At 44.1% G+C, this 18687-nt stretch overlaps 1 protein-coding gene across 7 annotated transcripts in view; it reads left to right on the plus strand.

Moving 5' to 3' along the window:
• Positions 1-18687, plus strand: part of CREB5 (cAMP responsive element binding protein 5) — a 397331-nt gene that overhangs the window by 263299 nt on the left and 115345 nt on the right. Inside the window, exon 1 of one of the 7 annotated variants that reach the window (XM_048212881.2) lies at positions 2467-2942. The exons of the other annotated variants lie outside the window; for them this stretch is intronic. Within the exon in view, the coding sequence (XP_048068838.1) occupies positions 2896-2942 (47 nt within the window). The 5' untranslated portion in view covers positions 2467-2895. Of the gene's footprint in view, positions 1-2466; positions 2943-18687 lie in introns of those variants that run through there. 7 annotated transcript variants of the gene reach the window in all.

The following is an 18687-nucleotide window of genomic DNA, read 5'->3' on the forward strand; positions in this document are numbered from 1 at the left end:
TCACAGGAAGGAAAATGGGAAAGCAGGGTTTCTTTTCAAGTGGGGAGAAACCCAGCAGCCAGTGAAAACGCCTGATTTGGAATGGCAGGGAAGGGTACTTATGTTTGGACCGGCAAGTGCCAATGTAAATACTCAGACCCCTTTGAACTCTGAAATTGTTTCCAACTCAGGCCAGCACTCCAAAGAGGTTTTATTGGAATGACAGTGTGTCCTGCACATTGTTGCTGTGGTGGCATCATCATCGGGTACAGGGCTCTCAGAGTCTGGCTGGGTTCTAGAAGCTCTGAACCCAATGACCACACCACTCACCGATTAGGGCCATACTCACCATCTTGGAACCTCTTGGCCCCTTCCTCCTGTTGGCAGGAGCAAAGATGCTGTTGTGCCTCCTGAGAAGTCTGGGCCCGGCTTTGGTCAAAGCTGCCAGCCGCTTTGTTCCTGAGACAGGAAAGCTCCTTTTACATCATCTTAACCTACAGCACAGGGTCCCTTTTACCTATTTCACTTAAAAAGGGGGGGGGGCAGGGACCCACTTTCTAGCAGCTTAACCCTGCCCCTGTGACTTAATATAAGAAAAATCATTGAGAGATCATTTTCCCATTGAGGTTACAGGAAGATGTCAATTTGGAAACCTTCTACCACATACCCATTTTGAGATGCCTAGAATAATAATGTAGAGAAAACAGTTAAATATGAAAGCTAAGGCAAGGGTGGGGGCGGGGGGTGTTGTAGGGAGCAGAGAAGGCAAAGGGAAAGTCCTTAGCTTCATACTAACCAACACCGCCAGTGGCTCCTAGAAAAGGGAGAAAGCAGTTTACATAAAATCTTGTCAACCTACCTCGAAGTGGAAAGGCTTGGAGGAGTGATTGAAGAGTTTGTTTTATTTATTCCCTGCATCAGAAGAAAAATCAATAGCTGCTTGGCGAGTCAGACGTAAATGAGTTATACAGGCCACTGACATGGTGGACCAGACTTTATAACAACCACATTTGCCGCTGTCAGGCCACAGGCTTCAGTGGCGCCAGCTGTAATTACGGCTGATCACCTTTAATTCAAAGCTGCCTGCCTTGATAAAGGTGTCACTGCAGAAACTGTGGCATCAGCGTCAATTGGGGATGTCATGCTCCAGGCAGACTGCTGGAGAAAGCGCTTCCCCACCCCAGCCCCCAGGGGTCAGGCAGACGCTGGGGCAGACCTTGCTTTTTAGCTCTATATTCCCTGAAGCTGTGATTTAAATTCCAAGGGACTCAGATTAACAGCCCTGTCCCCAGCAGCAGCGATCTTGAATAAGCTCAGAGATGTCTCTGAAAGTGGAGTTGAGGAGTTGGGATCATCCTCTCGGCTCTGCTCAGCCACAGGGGGTGAAGAGACAAATATGTGTAGCACCTTATTCCATTCACGGGGCACGAAAGCAACGAGGGGCACTAGATTTTGTCAAAAGCTATGATTATTTTTGAAAACAAAACAAAACCTTGCAACCCCACGCCTTTCTTCTGCTTTTGTGGTATTTAAAAAAAAAATTCTAGTGAACTTCCCATTTTTTGAAAATTACTTTTTTTTTCTTTTTTAAGGAGGCATTTAACGATGAGGGGAAGATTAAAGGAAGAGAAGATAGGGTTAAAAAGCCGTGCTAACAAAGCCCCAAGTGTCTGGACTGTTCTAGGTAAAGTCCTGAGCAGAAGTGTGAAGTGAGGGGTAGAATTTGCAGTTAAAAGGGTTTCACTGCTGTGGGGGAAGGATGATGTTTGACTCCTGCCCCCTCCACCACCACCCCAGGCTGGTTTTCCTCACTCTGTAATTAAAGGAGAGACACACATACTGTTTGTTCTCCCTGTATCCTTTTAAACTCACAGACAGCCCCACCTGCACTGGTACCCCCACCCCCACCCCCAGCAGGTAGAGGAACGGATAGCTTGTCACTCATTTTGGTGAGGGACATGGTTTAATTCCCTCTTCTTTGGGCAGCTCACCTGAGAGCGGAGTGCTAATCTCAGAAAGTCAAGCTTTGTGTTTTGCGACTAGGAACCTTTTCCCTTCCGCCCATAAAGGAGGTACCAACACAGGGCGGGAGAGGAGGCTGTGGGGGTTGGGGGGGAAGGCAGTGTGATTGCTCAGCTCTTGATGGCTTCAGACGCAGGCGTGTGTTTGGCCCCGAAGTGGGTTTGCCCTTGCTGACAGGGAGGTCAGATGGGAGAAATCTCCAGAGGGCCAGTGGTTGGCATCCAGTGACAGAAAATCCCATCCAGCTCCAGGAAAAAAAAGAGCCTTGAACCATGGAAACCGTGTCACCTGGTTCTGAAGGAAAGCCAGGGCTGGGGACCTGTCTTGGTTGTTCAAGCCCCGTCCTCCCAACCTGACCATTCACCCCCTGGGTCTTCACCTCTACTTGTGTCTCCACTCCTATTTCTGAACACAGGGACTTTTTTTTTTAAGCCAGCGTATTAAAAAAAAAAAAAAAGTCGGAACCAGTGGACCCCTGCCCACAGAACCCCCGGTCCCTCTCTAAGTCCGAGGCAGCTGTTGGGCCATCCCCAGGCGGCACTGTTTCCCCCTCTGTTTACTCGTTTCTAAGGGCAATTGCACCACTAAGGCTCCCCGAGTCTGGAACTCGGCCTGAGGCTGTTTTGGTTACATTGAAGTTTTTGCTTCAGTTCTGCCAGATTTAAATGGTGACTTCACCAGCACTGAGCTAAAAAGGAGAAGGGGGAGGAGGGCGAGCCCAGGAGAAAGAGCGAGCAAGTGAGCGAGCCGGAGGGAGAGAGCCAGAGCTAGGCGCAAGAGAAGGGCCAGCGCATTACATCATCGCTTGGCCTGGAATCAAGTGGGAAGGATATGACTCACTCAGGCTAGTTAAGCTTTGGCTCAAATTCTACACACACTCATTCCAGAGCTCTCATGTTCTGCACCTCAGGAGGGAATTCAGCCTCAGTGATGTCCATGAGGTTTGTTTTTAATTTTATTTTCTTTTTTCCGATTTTATAGAATTTTTTTTTGCCCCTACCCGCCTTCTTCTCTCCAGTCTTCGTCGTCCTCCTCCTCTTCTTTTTCTTCCCCTTCTCCCCTTTCTGCCCGTCTTTGTTTCTCCTCTTCTTCCTTCTCCTCTTTCCCCAGCCCCTCGGCTCCTCTTCTGGTCCCGAAGAGGCATTTCTTTTCACTTTGATAAGAGTTTTTGTGCTAGTACAGCGACCTGAATGAGTTGAACCGAGGCCGGGGTTGGGCAAAAAAAAAAAAAAAAAGAAAAAAAACCCAGAGCAAGGCAGAGCGCGACAGGAGCAAAGAGGCCACAAATAAAAAGCGAAGCGAGAAAGAGCAAACTCGGGCGAAGTTTCTTTGCTGCGGTGTCGCTCCTAATCGGAGGAGACAGGGAGAGAGTTAAAATGCAGGAACCAATCGCTTGAATGGTGATGTAATGCAAGAACCGCAGGGTAGTTAAGTAATGTGAGAGCAAGGGGGTCAGGGTTGCAAAGCATTTACCTGCTCTCAAGGGGTTTTCAGTTTATTATCAATTGCAGTGACTGTAACTGGCTTCAGACTGCAATCTCTAATTATTCACAGACGCCCCTTTTTTATCTTTTATTATTAAAAGTAAAACTATATTATGGTATTTTAAAAAAACATGATATTATCACAGCTGTGTATTATTTTCCACCAGGATTCTCTCTCTCTCTCTTTCTTAAATGGCTCAAAACGGTTGTCTTTTCATAAAAGGTCGAAATGAAGTGACGGTGGGAGAGGGGGGGTGGCTTTCTTGAGTGTAACTGGTGACTTGCGAATGCCTGGAGAACTTTGGCGTGGTGTGCCGAGTATGAAGAGGTGTGTGAGTGCGTTTATTATTGAGAATAGACGGTGGGCTTTTACAGTCGCGTGTGACAAGCCTCCAAAGTAGCCACAGCCCTTTGCCTCTTATTTTGGCCAGTGTTAACGGTGACTGTGCATTTGTTTGAGAATTTTAACTTTCTGTTGTTTCGTGTGGCAACTTAATCCAGTGCTATCTTTGGGACTTCTGTGTTATTGAATTAATGTTAAGATGATATGCTGGGGTGGTGGGGCAGATGATGAAAACTTCCTGATTGATTTGTCTAGGAACAGCTAGTTCATGTTGGCGAGTTAGGAATCAACACGAAATAAATGGAGAGGGGCAAAGGATGGTCTCCTTCGTGCTTTAAGGATCTAGTGTCCCCAGAGAGAGAGAGACTGATATTTTGAAAATAACACCACATTTCTGTGTGTTTCATAAAATATATTTAGTTCTGTGCTACACCGCTCAGGCTGTGAACTTGCTGAAACCATCCAACATCATTAGAGAGTTACAGACGGCAGCCCTCTGCAGCTAGAGACCTTGGCCCCGTGAGAGCAGTCCCGACTCCTGGCTACTCCGAAACTTCTCCTACTCTTTTAGTTGTGATCACCATACAGTGAGAGGCATCCTGAGGCATGGGGCACATACCAGGAAGGTGTTTCTGTTTATTTACTTAATGCATGCCTTGGTTAGAATTAATTATGATTTTTTATGGATCTTCCCCTCCCCCCCTCCTTTTTTGGACAGAAATGGAAGGGGCAGGGAAGGCGGAGGTAATTTTTGGAAGAAACACCGTGGTGTGATGGAGGTCAAGAGGCCTGAGTGCAAATCCTGATGACCTTGAGCAAATCACTTAAAGCATCTGGGCTTCATTTTAAAATGAGGGAGCAGACAAGGTGGGCCGTAAGCCCCTCCCCCATGTGTGGAACCAATCTGAGATGTCTCTGAAGTCCCTTCCAGCTGGAAAGTTCTGTGTCTGTGTCTGTGTCCGTGGTCTGTAAAAAGTTTTGCTAAAAGGTATTTGGCATACTTTTCAGAGAAAAGTACATTTGAATTCAAGATGCATTAGTGCCTTAAATGAAGGGAGGAGGGTGAGGAGAAACAGGTCTTTCTCCACTTTGAAGGCTGTTTTCTGTTTTTGCTTTTTGGCATGGAAGAGTCCCCTAGTGAAATTCTTAGTTTTCAAATGCTACCTGCAAGGAGTCCTCAAAAAGAGATACTTACGTGGGCGAGTCTCTCAGAAAGAGTGGCAGAAGAGCAAGGGAGAATTTACTGATCCAGCACATTTTTCTAAAAGACCCCGCAAGTTTCCCAGATGCATAAAATGGTGCTAAAAATGCAGGAGACATGAGTTTCCATTCACTCGTATTGATACAGAACAGTATTTGTAATGAACTTATTCCCCCCAAAGATCACATGACTCCTTGATATGTTTCAGGAATCTTAACACTAACTCAAGTTTTTAGTTGAGGTCGAAGGGTACATTTTAAAACTTCAAAGAACATGAAAGGCAAAACTATATGTGCTTCTTAGAAAGATAATTTTCCTGAACAATATCCCTATTCTTCAGCCAAATTCCAGGGCAGTGGCCTTATTGTAAAGTGTGTATTTATGGACCCAGCTTAATTGTGCATAGGGAGAAGGACCACAACTATGCCTATCTGGGGGGAAAAATTACCCAGAGCTGAAACGAAACCACTGATGAAGGTTATTAGTCATTGTGCACAGTCTGATGAGTGCCAAATGTGTGCTTGAGACTCTTCAGGAATAAAGAGGGCATGATTTCTTTTTTTAGAGCATTACAATTTATGTTGACTTGGCTCTGAGTTGTTCACCCATAATCAGAAATGTCCTGCTTACAACTGACAGGGAGGCAGGGCAAGGAGCGTGAGCCCAGCCGAGCTCTTAGGTCAGACTAATACTATCTCACTTCATCCCCGTGGTAGCCTGGAAGGGTAAGAATCATCAGCTCCACTGTTTGGAGATAGTTTTGTTGTGGTTGAAGTTTTTGTTTTGATTCTTGTTTTGTAACTGCCATATTTACCGAGATGATTATTGACTTACATGCGTTTGTAAGAAGTAATCGTGATCCTGTGTACCCTTTACTCAGTTTCCCCCAATGATAACAATTTACAAAACTATAGCAAATATCACAACCTGAATATTGACATTGCTGCAATCCACTGCCCTTATTCAGCTTTTTCTGGTTTTATTTGTACTTATTTGTTTGTGTGGGGGGGAGGGGTTTATCCATGTGAAAACTGAGGGTCACACAAGCTCTAACCCCACTCCACGCTAGGTCTACCTCGCCATCACTGACGGACTTTCCACCACCATGGTGGCGGTCAGGGGCCAAAAGGCTGTGCTTGTCAATGGGCCATCTCGGTGACACTGTCCGTGTCTTACATTTTTTGGGGACATGGCCTGAATGGGGACGTCTGCCCTCCACAGGGGCCCATGGGGCCATGTCTCACATGTTAGCAGGTGAAGGGGGAGGAGGCACACACGTATTCCCTCTGTGTGCCAGGCCCAGAGCTGAGGAATGCCAAGTGTCCATGCCTGAGCTGAGCCACAGCCAGTGCTGAACTCAGCGCTCTTCCTCCCGCCCTCTTAGTTTTGCCCTGGTGGCTTAGACCTGTGGCACCAGCGCTGAAGCAGCTACTGAGCAGAGACGGAGTGTAGGGTTTCCGGAAAAGGCCTGTGTTCAAATCACTCTTCCACTTACTAGCTGTGTGTCTTGGCCAAGCCACTGCACCTCTCTGTGCCATTGTTTCTGTCTTCTATGTAAAATGAGGATAACCATACCTACCACATGGGTTGTGAGGGGTTGGGGATCTGGTTTAAGGCCGTCCTGGCCTGCAGCGAGATCACAGGAAGTCAGTCTTGGTTACTGCTAAGTGAGGCAGTCAGGGATCCACAGGGAGAGGGCTCTGTGCAGGTAGCCAGCCTCAGACTCTCCCTGAGCAGCTGGTTCGCACATCACTAGGGCTTCTGCCTTCCCCAGCCCGTCTTCTCTTCTGCTGCTTTTTATCCAGAAAATCAAGCAGGTCTGAGATCATGTCAGGTATGAGAGAGGTGAAAGTACCATTCTGATGAAAGTAAGGTGAGGACTTGCCAAATTTCCAGCGCCCTGAGTGGGGGGAGAGATGAGAACAGGGCAGGTTGGGAAGAAGACTCTTGGGTCGGCATTTGGGCTCAGCTGTGGCTTTGTGAATGGGCAATGAAGTGAAATGGAGATGAGTGAATTCGCTCCTGAGAACCGGATTCCATTCCTGGCTTGAACAAGAGGAGGTTATATCTGCAAGAGTATATGTGGGTAATGTGTATCTTGAGTTGGGTGAGGCTGCCTTTCAAGCTTGCTACCTCCCCTCGTGTATCTTCTCTGGTGGGTAAACTGGTGTTTTGGAGACTGAAGAGAAAGGGATTTCCAAGGTGGCAAGTGGAAAAGGGTGATGATGGCGAGTTTCGTGGAATCCTATAACAGCAGTGGGGCCCAAAGTGTACATCAAGGGCTCCATTCTAGGATCCCTGAGTCTATGCTGGAAACCAGCCCCACGCTGTCTCAAGTGCAGTGATACAAATGTCGTCATCTCAGATTTTAATTAGTAAGCGTTGGCCAGGAAGGCCAGGTCAACATTAAGAGGTGGAAATTAGTGTGGACTGATGAGAGAATGAGCACTGCCATGTGCCTGATAGAAAGTGGGGTGGGTGGGTGATGGGCATTAAGGCAGGCATGTGATGTAATGAACACTGGGTATTATATAAGACTGATGAATCACAGACCTGTACCTCTGAAACCAATAATACATTATATGTTACTAAAAAAAAAAGTGGGATGGGCAAATCTGGAACTGCACTTAAAAAAAAAAGAAGGAGTGGTTTCAACACTTGCTTCTCCTTTCTCCTCCCTTTTTGTTTGGCTTCCGTGGGCCTTCGACCTTTGGAGGGGACTCCTTTTACGTTGGTTTGCAGAAAGCTGTGTGTGCAAGCAGCTGAGTGAGTGGTCATAGCTCAGGGATGTGGGGAATGGCCAAGAGGAGGAAAGAAAATGAGTGGCATTTATAAGGGCAGGCGAGGCCAATCAAAATTCAGTGGTCCACATTTGTTTGTGATTTTTCAGCAAACTTCCTAGGCTTATTAAGTAGTTCGCTAATGCTTTCAGAAGTGTGTATTTCTCGAGTCTCGAGTCTCCGTTGCAACAAGCGCGGGTCTTTGGCTACTTACATCCTTGAAAACTGAAATTGACTTGCCTTCAAACTCCCAAGTCCAGGACATAGTACATATACACTTTATAACAAGTCCATACATCTTTTCTTCTTGCACCTACCCTGGCGGGAGAGCTTACTTAATGATTGATGAAGCAACGCTGTACCCAAGAAGAATTAATCAATGGTCCGCAATCATTATGGAGCGCGTGAGAGTAGTCGTACAATAGCCGAAGCCCATCTAGCTATCAGCAGAGTCTTCCTTTCCTCCACAGGATACCAAAAATTGAATTCTACCTTATAATTTCTTTCTTTGCCGTCTGAATGACTGAAATAGAACTGGATGTGTCCAGAAAAGCCCAGCCTGGAAAAAATAATAATAAGGCTCCAAATGAATGCCAAGGTATCTATTAATGCACAGACTCTATCACTCATCTTAATGGGAGGTGGAAATGGGGCCAAGAGGCTGTGTTATATAAGCTGGAATACCTACCATGAGTTACTGTGTGTTAGGAGCCCATGAACTTTTTTTTTTTCCCTGTAAATCAAAGATCTTTAACGAATTGAGGTCATGTTGAGCTGCACACGTGCTGATATGGCTGAAAGGCCAGCTGGGCCTCTTCTAGGCTGGGGACCTGGCTGCCCACTTGGCTCTGCTCCTCTGCGCTCAGGGGGGCTCCCATCACTGGTAAAGGAAGGTCTGTAAAGCAAGCTTCTTTGCAAAGGTGCAGCCTGTTTATTCAAAGTCCGATCGAGCCCATGTGATTGTGCCCTGTGAATCATGTTGGAGTTAGAACTGTGTTACCAAGGGGCGCCTGGGTGGCACAGCGGTTAAGCGCCTGCCTTCGGCTCAGGGCGTGATCCCGGCGTTATGGGATCAAGCCCCACATCAGGATCCTCCGCTGTGAGCCTGCTTCTTCCTCTCCCACTCCCCCTGCTTGTGTTCCCTCTCTTGCTGGCTGTCTATATCTCTGTCGAATAAAAAAAAAAAAAAAGAACTGTGTTACCACTCTGGCTTTGCCACTCGCTAGCTGTGGGATTTTTGACAGTCTGTCGAAAGTTTCTGAGCTGCATTTACTTCATCTCTGAGACAGAATCCATGAAATGATAACCATGAAGCAGTCAGCATAGTAAAAGTTCAGTAAATGTTAGTTATTTAATAATGTTAGTTATTTAATAAAGAGTCAACCAGTTGACTCTTTTGGAAGTCTGGATAATGATATATTTTGGGCATCCATAAGGTAGAGAGAAATGCTGTCATTCAGCAGTTCGTTCCCAGACAGGTAAACTGAGTCACAGAATCCAGGTGAGACTGTGAGCAGCAGGCAAGGTGAGGAGAGAATCCTATCATGGGCCCTATTCTTTGTGACCAGATCTCTTCACTGGCCAGAAAACGAGGTCTAGGACCTTACTGCGTAAAGCAGTTTATTTCAGCGCCAGGAAGAGGCGGGTCTTTTTCCACCACTTTCAGTTAAGTAGTAGGTTTCTTTTTTAGATGGCATAAAGCAGTTTTGCTTTTGCATCTGTGTCTTCTTGACCTTCTTATTTATTTTAATACTTCAGTCAGCTCAGCAGCAGGGCAGTAAAGGGCTGATCTCCTTTAATTCCTCAGGAATTAATCATAATAACAGCAATTATGATAAATCCATTTAGTGTAAATGTAGATGTAAATTACTCTGACATTGCATGTTCGCCTTCAGTCGGCTGTCAGGCAGTATCCACCCTCAGACCATTGCACACTGGCCTGTTTCGAGCCACACTATTTTTCTTAATTCAGATCTTGACCTAGCTTAGAACATGGCTGCTCTTTGACCTTTTCCTTCCATCCAAGGCAAAGAGGAAGCCTCGGTGTGCAGGTCACAAGGATGCCGTTTCATTAGGCTTCCCTCTCACCGTCCAGAACTTCCGTAGTGGTAGAATAATAATCCCATAATTCTAAATGCATCAATAAGGCAGGAACCTTAGAGATCCTTCAGCCTAACCACTCATCTTACAGATTCAGAATTTGAGGCCACCCAAAGATGTGACGAATTATCCAGTGTCCACACGGCAGAGAGGTGAATTATCATAAAGCTATTTGGTGGCAGGGCCAGGACCAGGCTCTGATGCAGTGAGAAGCACATTTCTGCTCCACCAGGCTATTGGGCGTCCAGGTGCCAGGAACTCCATCTTCTCACTCACGTGTATGCTTTCCAGTCCTCTTCTGAGTTCTGGCTCCTGGGGAGGGTGTGGTAGGGAGAGTGCAAAGAAAGACTTGGAAGAGCAGGGACACAGGGGAGCCCCACCAGCTGGCTTTGAGAAGCGGGGAGTCTTTCAGGCACCCCGAAGTGCAAAGACTCCACCCTCTGGTCTGGAGGGAGGGATGGGGAGATGGACAAGATAGCTTGCTTCCACCTCCAGCCAAAAGCTCCCTAGTGTCTAGTTAGTGGGTGGGGCGTGCTGTCCCTGGGCCATAAATGAATTGGGGTAAACGTCCACGAGTCTGGCGCTCTCTGCTTCCCACCACTCTCGCCCTCCTCCCTCTCCCTGCACCAGCCCTCACTGTGCTGAGTGCTGAGTGTCGGATGAGGACAGAGTTTGGAATCCACCCCAGAACCAGCACCCACCCACCTGCAGGATGTGACCTCTGGGCTCTGAAACTCACTGCTTCCTCCCTTTTCCTCCCCACCTAGGGACCAGTTTTAGACCACAATTCCCAATACAGCCCACTTCACACTTTAATCCCAGAGAGACTCAGGCACTTTGTGACCACAGAAAACTTGTCACTTCATAATGATTCTGAAAAAAAGAGAGCAAAGGGTAATTCGTAGTTGTTTTAATGACTTTGCATCTTTTCCCATGGAGGCAGCTTTCAGTTGTTAGGCACAAAGGATGTCAGCTCTGACATCTCACAGTGCAACCGGGGAAGCATTTTTCAGAATGCTTTATCACAAGACTCTTCACAGCCAGTTAACCCAATTAATCTTCCCACAGTAATTATCCAGGTGCTGTACGATTCGGCTTCCCTGAAGTCTCCAAAGCTCCGCTGTGTGTAGATGAACTATCGTGCCTCCCGACCTTGAAAGGATGTTTCTAACTAATTAATGATTGTTAAGTGCTTGGAAAATGCGCCTTGGAAATATGCTGGTGCTAATATGTCTGAACCGTCCACCGTGCTGTTGCAGTGGACGCAATGTGGAAATCATTCCTGCCGTTTGTAAATCATACAAGGATGCCGGTGACCCTTTCTTTTCTCGGCTAGGTATCTGGCCCTCCACCCCTCCCTCCTCCACCACACATTTGTTCCTTGTCCATTTCTCCCGATCTGTGTATTAAGCCATCTTTGGTGCAATAGGCCAGTGACTCATAGGATTTCCTCCTTGAAGTGAGAAGTATCGTTTGGGGTCTGTTTAGCCATGTGGTCTTTAATGAGGCAAACTGAAAACTGCTACTGGCTGAACTACCAGTAAAAAAAAACAAACAAACATGTTTTTCTGTATGGTAAAGCAGCTTTGAAACTTTTTTGATATGAACAACAGTAAGAAATATTATTTTATCGCGCAGCCCCGTACACATGTGTGTGCTTGCATACATGTGGGTGTGTGTATATGGTCTGATGAAATCATACTTAATTTTTACTATGCATACATTCTTGGGTATCTTATATTCTATTCATTTTTCTAAGATACTAGTCATGTCACATTACACTGATTTCACCAATTTCCCACCAACTGACCCACCAATGAACTACTTCCAGAGTTGGAAAAGCATTGGTACAGCGGAAGCATCGAGAGAAGGCAGGACAACGGTCAGGAGACCCGGGACATATGGCCGCTCTGTCCCAACTCTGAGATTCCTTCCCCAAACCTCAGGGTCCTTATATAAAAGTAAGGTATTTGTTTTTAAACTGAATTTACTCTCAGAGTACTTTCTGTAAAAATCTCCTACGTGGAAGCCAACTATAGAAAACAGAGCCCCAACTGGCCCGTAGCTGCTCCCTTAAGTCACCGCCCACCACCTCCTCCCAGGAGCCCTTGGGATACAATCCGAACAATACTGGGCTAGAAATTTCACAAGTCCATCTAGTCGTGGAATTCAATGATCATTTTATCTCCTAGGTAATAGATTTAGCCAATGGAACACACCAGGTTTCACTTCTGTTGATTCCGAGTTAGGATTCTCTATTAGGAAGCTTCAGAATCAATGGGAATTTTTGCTTTAGGGCCATCGTTCTTTCCTGCTTCAGCTTTATAGCTTGTTCTTGGGCCCCATGGGCTAGGCTTCTTCAGGGAAAGAGGGAGTTTTTGAAAGGTCTTGGGGAGATGTGAGCAGGCGGACATGTGAGGACGTTTATTTATGTCACTGTGTCTGCTTTTTCCTTGCCTCCTAAATTCAACAGGTTCCTGATTTTTAACACAGCTCAAATCATTTGGCTTACAGCTGGTAAAACAGAATTTTCTGGTTCTCAGAAAGAAAGGCTTTTTAGACTTATAAAAAGAGAAGCTCATAAGCCTTCTTGAACATCAGATAGCTCTTACAAAACACCATTTTGATGAGTTAAGTGTAAATGAATCAGAAACATACGGATTAAATTTCCCTTGAAAGACACATGGGTTTAAGAATTAAGGGGGAAAGTGCTTGGCAAGATGGCAAGATGGATTTCAGGTTTTTGCCAAACCTCAAAATGTTTGAAAAACGGTTTGAGACGTTTTTACTGAACGCAAAATGCCACGGAGTTCACCCATCCCAGACATAATAGCGAATCTTTTTGACAACAACTTTATGACGAGAAAAAGGACCTGTGGGGCTTAGCCATTTTCTTAGTTCTCCTTCAATAACCTCCCACCCCCCAACAAAAAAAAAAAAAAAAAAGAAAGCATTTATGGGGCTAAGAGAACTGTCTGATTGACAAACTAAGGTTTCAAGTCAGGCAATTACCAGAAAATAGCCCTACAACTCAAAAATACTTGGATTTTTCCCCCCTATACTACCCAAAGTCAATTATACCATTTTCTAAGTGGAATAATACACTCTAGGGATATGCAGTATTTGATATATTTTATTCATTGGTGTCTAGAGCAATGCACGGTTATTCTAGTCATTTGTCTGACAGTATAATTCGAGCTTCTTTGGAGAGGAAAAAAAGCCCACTAAAAGCAAACAGATTGAAGGGAAATATCCATTGGTTTATTAAAACAGCCACAGTGTGGAAATGCTGTATATTATAGAGGCAGGGCATGGGTTGAGGTTTTCGAGTTGCTGGGAATGGTCTTGGAAACTTGAATTCTGGTACAGCTTCTTTATTTGAGAAGCTGTTTTAGAGCTTCTCCACACTTCAGAATTCTTGCTGGCATCAGGAAACTCAGGAGCAACAGATTACGGACCCCGGGATTGATCTGGGGAGACTTGTGCATCTTATGGATGAAATGGCCTCCAAGTATCTTTTACTAGCTCTTCCTACTAGCTAGTCAGAAGCCCGCGGACACTTTTACAGCCTCATTTTTCATATGCAAAAGCTCACAAGGAGTGGCTTTTGAAGGAGCTGCAAGCAAGTGAGAGAAAGAGTCTGGATGGGAAGGCCTGGGCCGGGCCACCCACTCTCTGAAGCCACCTTGTCTCATGCCCTTGTTCCCTCTTCATAGTTAAGCCGGGATCACCAAGGTTTGCTTCCTTCCTTCCTTCCTTCCTTCCTTCCTTCCTTCCTTCCTTCCTTCCTTCCTTCCTTTCTTTCTTTCCTGTGAAAGAAAGGGTGCATTCAGTGACTGCCAATATCGATTTAGAAATGAAGGGACAACAATGTACTTTTCAAAAGGTTTCAAGTCATGTAGACCAAAAAAAAAAAAAAGCCAAAAAACCCAAAAACAAACAAACCCTGTCTTTAAATCTATATGTTTTAACTCTATGCTGGAAGTAATGGGCAGATCTATTATTTTTTTAATGCAGCATCTGACATAGTGCTTTCAGGTAGGACCTTCCTCCCTAGGAACCCAAATTAATTTGTTGCAAAAGGAGTACCCAAAAGGGAGAGTAAAAGTCACAAAAAACACAGAACACTACTTCTGGCACTTCCGATGAAAATGCTATATAAAAGTGATGGTTAAAATATATGCCCCCCCCCCAACTCCTGCACATCTATGTTTATTGAGCTCAAGGTAAGAAATGGAAACTAGAAATCTGGAAAAGAAAGCTCAAGTTATACCAACTTTCTGTCTTGGAAAAGGCTTCAGAATCAGAAAAACTAGGGCCAAGTTCTAGCTGCATTTTTACCTTTTCCAAAGCAATTTAATATAGGATAATAGGGCCAAGAAGGGCTCCTTTGATTCTGAAAAATGCTGAGCCCCTCCCCAGAGCTCCTAGTACCTCCCTCCCACTTACCCAAATCTCTTTCTCCCTTTATTCCACTGCTCCCTAATTCAAAAAGGATCAAATTGTGTAGTATAGCCTATCAAATGGTTCTCATGGTTTGTAACTCAGCCACCTACAGAAAATACTGGAAAATCAGTGTGCAAAATTCTAAATATATGTAGTTCCCAATTCAGCCTCTACAAGGGGATCAGGCTGAGTGAATGTACATCAGATAGCATGTACTTCTGCGTAGGGATTGTTACCTTCCAAAGAGATCGTTTTCATCTCACGTTAAACTACGAGCCACAGTAATTATTTACTATTTTTTCGGCCTGTGTTGATGTACTTTAACAACCTGCTTTGCACAGATGGTTAACCCAGCCTGGAGCCCCTACCACCAATATACCCCTCCACACACACACACACACACACACACACACACACACACACGTGTGTACATGCAGTGCAGGGCTAACATCTCATCTCTCCTGAAGCAGTTCTTTCGTTTCCTCTTCCAGGACCCCTCCCCACGAAGCCCCCATGGAATACCATATCATGGGGAGGGGGGTTCTCCCATTACACCCCTGCCCTGACTTCCATGCCTTGTCTGTTTTCTCTTAATAGATGATGAATTTCTTAAGGGCAGGGATGGTCTTTTATTCACTCCCAGCCCCCATTCCTGAAACCTAGTAGGAGCTGAGTAAATGTTTAAAAAAATAAACTTAACAAATAATTTTAGTTGTGTTTCTGTTGGATCACATTTTTTTGTTTTATTGAAGCCGCAGAAAGTAGGTAGGACTGAAATTGCCTCTTGCAAGCCCTCTGGGTTCTCAGTTCTTGTAGAAAATGCAAGGAGTAAAGTTCAGTGTAGTTTTTGCTCAGAGAAGCTCCCTGCCTGATTTCAGCTTTCTCCCCTAACCTATGTTTATCTTGATGGTCTTATTTATATCTATTTCCTTCTGGCAAAAATAGAAGCTCAAAAAGTGAATTTACCACACAAGGGATGATACTTCTGACTTGTGTCTGAGTTCACAGATGTAGTTAAGATGCTGCCCTGCGTGTGGATATCCAGCTAGATGCTCATTTTCTGAGTCATCTGACTTCTGAGTTTTCACTTTTTTAAGAGTATAATTAAGATCGGTTCCCAGGGATTAGAAAAAAAAAAAAAACCAACCCATGAGTAAAGCAGACAGTCTATATGTTGAGACCCATATAAGGAGATCTGTGGGCACCTGACCAAATTGAGAGAAGCATTAAGAGCTATTCAAAACCTACTGAAATGTCAACACACTTTTGAAAAGGGTCCATTAGGGATGCAAATGTGTGGTTCCCTGATTATGATAAGCACGGGAAAGAAAACAGTGAAACCCATTAGGAGGTTTTGAGAACTTGGTTTTGAAGAGTGGGGAAGGCAACTCTAGTTTCTGCTAAGGGCTGGGCTTCATTTTTTTCCCCAGTCCTCCTCTCCATTCTGAACCAACAATTTTCATGATTTAAAAGACCCTAAAAATTCCTCCATTTTTGGATAAAGCCAATTAACTCATCTGTAAATGGACCAACTTTGAAATTCCATCCATGTCAGATAAAATTCATTTTAATAAGATTCAGTTTCTGGATTGCAAACTGTAACTTGTTTGTGTAAAGGATCTGACATCAGACACTCATTTCAGCCTTTTGATGTCTTTTGATATGTTCTTGCAAAGATTTTTCTTATAAAGGGTCAATTGTAATTTAAAATCTATAATTCTTACTTGATAGTCTTCTACAAATCAACTCACACTAGGGGCCCATTTCTATTTAGTAACCATTAGGGCTTTTCTGTGAAAATAACGGATTCATCTAATTGGAAAGGCACCTTTCATTCTAGCTGTCTTGTGTCCTTCACACATGACGTCAAATGATATTCATAGTAATGGATAAATTGGGGCATAATTTTTGTGTAATCACTGTCAGTGTAAAAAAAAAGTAATTGATTTTTCCATCTTCCTTGATCTGGAAGGAATTGTATCAATTTCCAGGACGTCATAAAACAAAATATTTAAAGTATGTTTCAAATAATAATAAAAAAAGAAATACTTAACTTAATAAAGATGTGGAATTCATTTATGAAGAAAAACACTGGCTGTGAACCAATAGGCCAAAAAGTTTGCCAGAAGTCTGCAGTAGACAGTCATTCCTGTATGTCCGCTGTCTCCCTATCACTCCTGAGCCCACACCATGTTAAGAAAATGAATTCTCTCAGCCACAGTGGACTTTGAAATCATTGATTTTGTTTACCTTGTTTTTGAGTAAAAAGACAGATCTTTTTCCAATGTTCTGCCTTATAAGGAAAGCAGTCCAAGGCATTTATAACTATAGTTCTTCATGCCCTGTTTTAACTAAAGAGGTTTTCTTGGCATATATATTTGATGCTTGGGAACCTTACATAAAAGTTATGAGTTTTGACCCTTCTGGAGAGCCTCAACAATTGAAACCATCAGCAAAAATGGAAAACATGCAACTATCATAAGAACAGTTGAATGCTTCAACATTGAGCTAAAGCAAAAATTAGAAGCCCTGGAATGGACATTTCCATTTGGCATTTTTGCTTTTGTGCTTTTCAAGAGAAATAGCCCCCAGCTTCAGAAAGGCAGAAAGATCTATTACTAATAGCATGTAGGCAAATACCATGGTACTCACTTAATTTCTAGAACTCTTTTCAGCTCTATTATGGTATTCACCTTTCTTCTCCATCCCTATGCGGTAGAATATTCCAGAAAGTAAGCACAGATTTTCCCAATGGTTAAAAGAAATCAGAATGACTTTACCTCTGGCAGTCAAAAGTCCCTGCCGTCAGGGAGGTAGGAGCATAATAATAATGATTGACTCTACATAGGGTTATCTTGGTGGCTCAGTTGGTTAAGTGTCCAACTCTTGATTTTCGCTCAGGTCATGATCTCAGGGTCGTGAGATTGAGAGCCCTGCGTTGGGCTCTGTGCTCAGTGGGGAGTCTGCTTCTTTTCCTGTCCCTCTGCCCCTCTCCCCACTCTCTCTCTCTCTCTCAAATAAATAAATAAATCTTTTTAAGAAGTTGACAATAAATAATAATCATACCTATAAACATATTATTAGACATTGCATGAAGGAAAAGCACACAGAGCTACAAGACCCTCTAAATTAGAGACACCTCTGACTTGGGGTCAGAGAAAATTTTAAGAAAGTGATATTTAAACTGAGACCTAAAGGATGAATAATACCTGGTCAACAGAAGAGCAGATGGTGGCTAACCTTTCCAGGCAAAGGCAATAGGATGTATTAAGGCCCTGGGGTAGGAAAGAGCTTGGCACATCCTAGGGAGTGAATGAATGCCAGGGTGGGTGAAGCACATCAAGTCAGATTAGAAAGTAGTACTATAGAAATCAAGAGGTAGAACATTTAAAGGAAGATTTTATTAAATCCTAAATGCTGAGGAAAGCCATGGGAAAATGTTGGGTAGGGAAATGTCATGATTAGATCATTGGTTCATGGACATCATTCTGGCTATAATGCGGAGGCTGGATTGGAGAGGAGTGAACCTAAAGGTAGAAATTGTTGGAAAAAACAAGTGAGAGAAGATAGTGTTTTGGACTAGGATCTTGGTAGTGGTGATAGAGCCAAGTGGCTGGATTCCAGGTCTGTTTTGGGGGTGGAGTAGATAGAACTTAGTGAATGATTGGAAGGAGAGGTTGAGGGATGTCAAAGTTAATGCCTAGATTCCACTAATTCACTGCTATCAAATATATTCAAAGAAATATAGGACACTTTCTAAAGAAAAGGGCCTAAAGATGAGTACTGTATTACTCAAGGCTCTCCAGAGAAAAAGAACCAATAGGATATAGAATATATATATATATATATATATATATGAATGATATTGAATATATAATCATATATGACTTATTATAAGGAATTGGCTTATGCCAGTTATGGAGGCTGAGATGTCCTACTATCTGCTGTCTGCTATCTGGAGTCCTAGGAAAGCCAGTGAGTGGTACAAATTTCAGGCCAAGTCCAAAAGCCTGAGAACCAAGAACACTGATGGTATAAGGTCCAGTCCAGGGGCAGGAGAAAACTGATGTTCCAGCTCAATCAGGCAGAGAGAGAAAGAGAGAATTCAACCTTTCTCCTTTTTAAAAAAATTCTATTTAGAACCTCAATAGGTTGGGTGATGCCTGTATCACTTTGGATGATGCCCACTCACCCCTTTGGGGGGGAGGGCAATCTGCTTTACCCAGTTCACCCATTCAAATGCTGATCTCTTCCGGAAACACCTTCATAGACACACCTAGAAATGATGTTTAACCAGCCATCTGTGTATCCCATGGCCCAGTCAAGCAGACC

This window comes from Ursus arctos, unplaced genomic scaffold (assembly GCF_023065955.2).
Source record: "Ursus arctos isolate Adak ecotype North America unplaced genomic scaffold, UrsArc2.0 scaffold_3, whole genome shotgun sequence".
In the NCBI taxonomy this organism is placed as follows: domain Eukaryota; kingdom Metazoa; phylum Chordata; class Mammalia; order Carnivora; family Ursidae; genus Ursus; species Ursus arctos.